Raw genomic sequence first — 2,460 nt, forward strand, 5'->3', positions numbered from 1 at the left:
AAACAGATCACATTTATAGATATCGAGTCGGATGATAATGACATATTAAAAATGATTCATGTGATGTCATCTTATTCCTTAATATCGAGAAAACAGCTCAACGCAGTGAAAATACGCATACCTCATCAGGGATATGTAATAAACGCTAGAAATGCGGAAACATTTGTTGAAAATTTTCACTTCATTAAAAGAGAATCTACTTGGAACCCAAGAGTTAAATTTCTTATTATTATAAAAATTCTTCGAAAGGATGAACTCAGAGACATCTTTGATGAAATATTGCATGTCCATGTTACGAATGTAATTGTCATCAATGGAACAGATGAAGCTGATATTTACACTTACAACCCATTTGAAAACTACGCATGTGGGAGATATTTTGATAGAATTATAGAGTATGGTCAATGTTCCCAACCCACAGTTTCCGATTTATATCCAAATAAGCTTATAACAGGACTAATAAACTGTACATTTTCAGTAGCAATTCCACATTTACCACCATTAACAATAATCCCGAATAAAAATAAGACATTGAAGTATAAAGTTACAAAAGGGACTGAACAATTTGCTTTCGAAACTATCAGTAAATTGGAGAAATTCAATATCAATTATTCTTATATAAACTTTGCTGAAACTTCATCTTTGATAGATGCAGATATGAAATCTAATGGATTTTTTAATTTAATTGAAACAAATCAGGTTGATGTGTTGTTCGGTTATATTTGGCTGACAAGCATTAGAGGTGCAGCGTTTGATAACTTATATGCTCATCTAGCTTTTACCGATACACTCACTTATATTGTTAAGAAATCTGGTGACGTACCTGTATGGATGAATATGTACTTAGAATTCGATTTTATCGTCTGGATTGCTTTGTTTGTTTCTTTTATAGCATTTTCCATGTTGGCAGTTTTCTTGCTTCGCACTAATGATAAGATATCAACTGTTCTAAAACTATGGGACAATTTGTTTTTGCATGGCTACACTATTCAGTGCAGATTCACTACAAAGTGTGTATTGTTACTTTGGGTTTGGTTTGCGTATTTAATTAATGCTTTCTACCAATCAAGTCTAGTTAGTCTCACGATGTATCCCAGTAAGGTGCACCAAGTGTCTACAGAGAAAGATTTGACAGAACACTATTTTGAGTCTTGCGTCAGTCCAACTATGATAGAATTCCTGTCCTCTGAAGCAAATATGTCATTTAAGCGAGATATAGGAAATTGTCAAACACTAAAACAAGGCATAACAACTGTAAGTAAATTTGATAAAATGTTCACAATAGCACCATTATCAATATACCAGTTTAACAGGTATAAGGTATTGGATGCAACAGGACAGAGTAAGGTCTACCTTTTTTCTGAACCAGTCATGAAATTGATTTACGCAATCATTTTGTACAAAGGATTTCCAATGCATAAAAAGTTGCATATGCACAGTATGTATTTACGACAAAGTGGATTGATGGACAAGCACTTTAACGATCTTTATTATGACCAGGCTAAAGTCCACGACAGGACATATGATGTATCTTTTAAGGCCCACATCTTAGTTCCTTGGAATCTTATGTTCATTGGGTATACTCTAGCCATGGTTACCTTTGTTTTAGAGTTGTTAGTTAAAAATAAACATGTGATTATACGTTATATTTGACAATAAAATTGTAAAGAATGAGTCTATACTTCAAGTATTTTTAAGTAAACGTCATTATTACCTACGGAAGACCGCAATAAGCTTTAAGAAACAGTTAGGGCGCGTTCCCGCTATGTCGTCACGTTTTATTATCGTTGGACGACTGTCGTGACTAGCTGTTCCCACTACTTTGTGACGACAATTTATCGTTTCACGACAGCCTCCTTGTCGTTTGCACGACAGAATCGTTTGATGCACTGCAGTCGCTTGTATGTTCTTTTGGAAGCCGGTAGTGTGTGTTCGCTCGAAATGGATGTAGACGAAATTTTAATAATGTATTACTTTTTTAAAATGCGGAAGAGGAAGCAAACAAAGAAAAGAAAGTTTTGGGTACATCCAATGCTACAAAAAAGAATTCCATTAGGGTTATCTCAAACGGTATACGAAGTTGCTTTCTTTTCGGTATTGTCAATACTTGGGGGTCTAGTCTCGAGCTCCGCCCGAAACAATTACTGCCAAATAAGCAATACTTGACCAAATGATAAGACACGTGATGCGAATAAAGCTTCATACTTGATATTTGTCTTTTAATTTTGTCGAATATTATTTGATAGTAATTGTTTTGGACGGATGTCAGACGGAGATCGAGAGTAGACCCCCTGCTACGACCAGAGATGGGCAGTAGGTTAAAACCCAATCAACCCGCCCGTGTTTTCACCAGGGTTGTACCCGAAGCGACGAGTTTTAACCCATTTCTGCCCAAAATCGGCAGAAATGGGTTAAAACTGGGCAGAAACAAAGAGTACAGAATTTGGTATAATTCCAACA

At 35.5% G+C, this 2,460-nt stretch overlaps 1 protein-coding gene across 1 annotated transcript; it reads left to right on the forward strand.

Moving 5' to 3' along the window:
• The first annotated feature begins 51 nt into the window (after nt 1–51).
• On the forward strand, nt 52–1,653 carry LOC113227165. The gene has a single exon (XM_026460043.1). It carries the CDS (start codon nt 52–54, stop codon nt 1,651–1,653), a length of 1,602 nt encoding a protein of 533 aa, XP_026315828.1.
• Nucleotides 1,654–2,460: the final 807 nt, after the last annotated feature.

Source organism: Hyposmocoma kahamanoa, unplaced genomic scaffold, assembly GCF_003589595.1.
Source record: "Hyposmocoma kahamanoa isolate Upper Pololo Valley unplaced genomic scaffold, ASM358959v1 202, whole genome shotgun sequence".
In the NCBI taxonomy this organism is placed as follows: Eukaryota; Metazoa; Arthropoda; class Insecta; order Lepidoptera; family Cosmopterigidae; genus Hyposmocoma; species Hyposmocoma kahamanoa.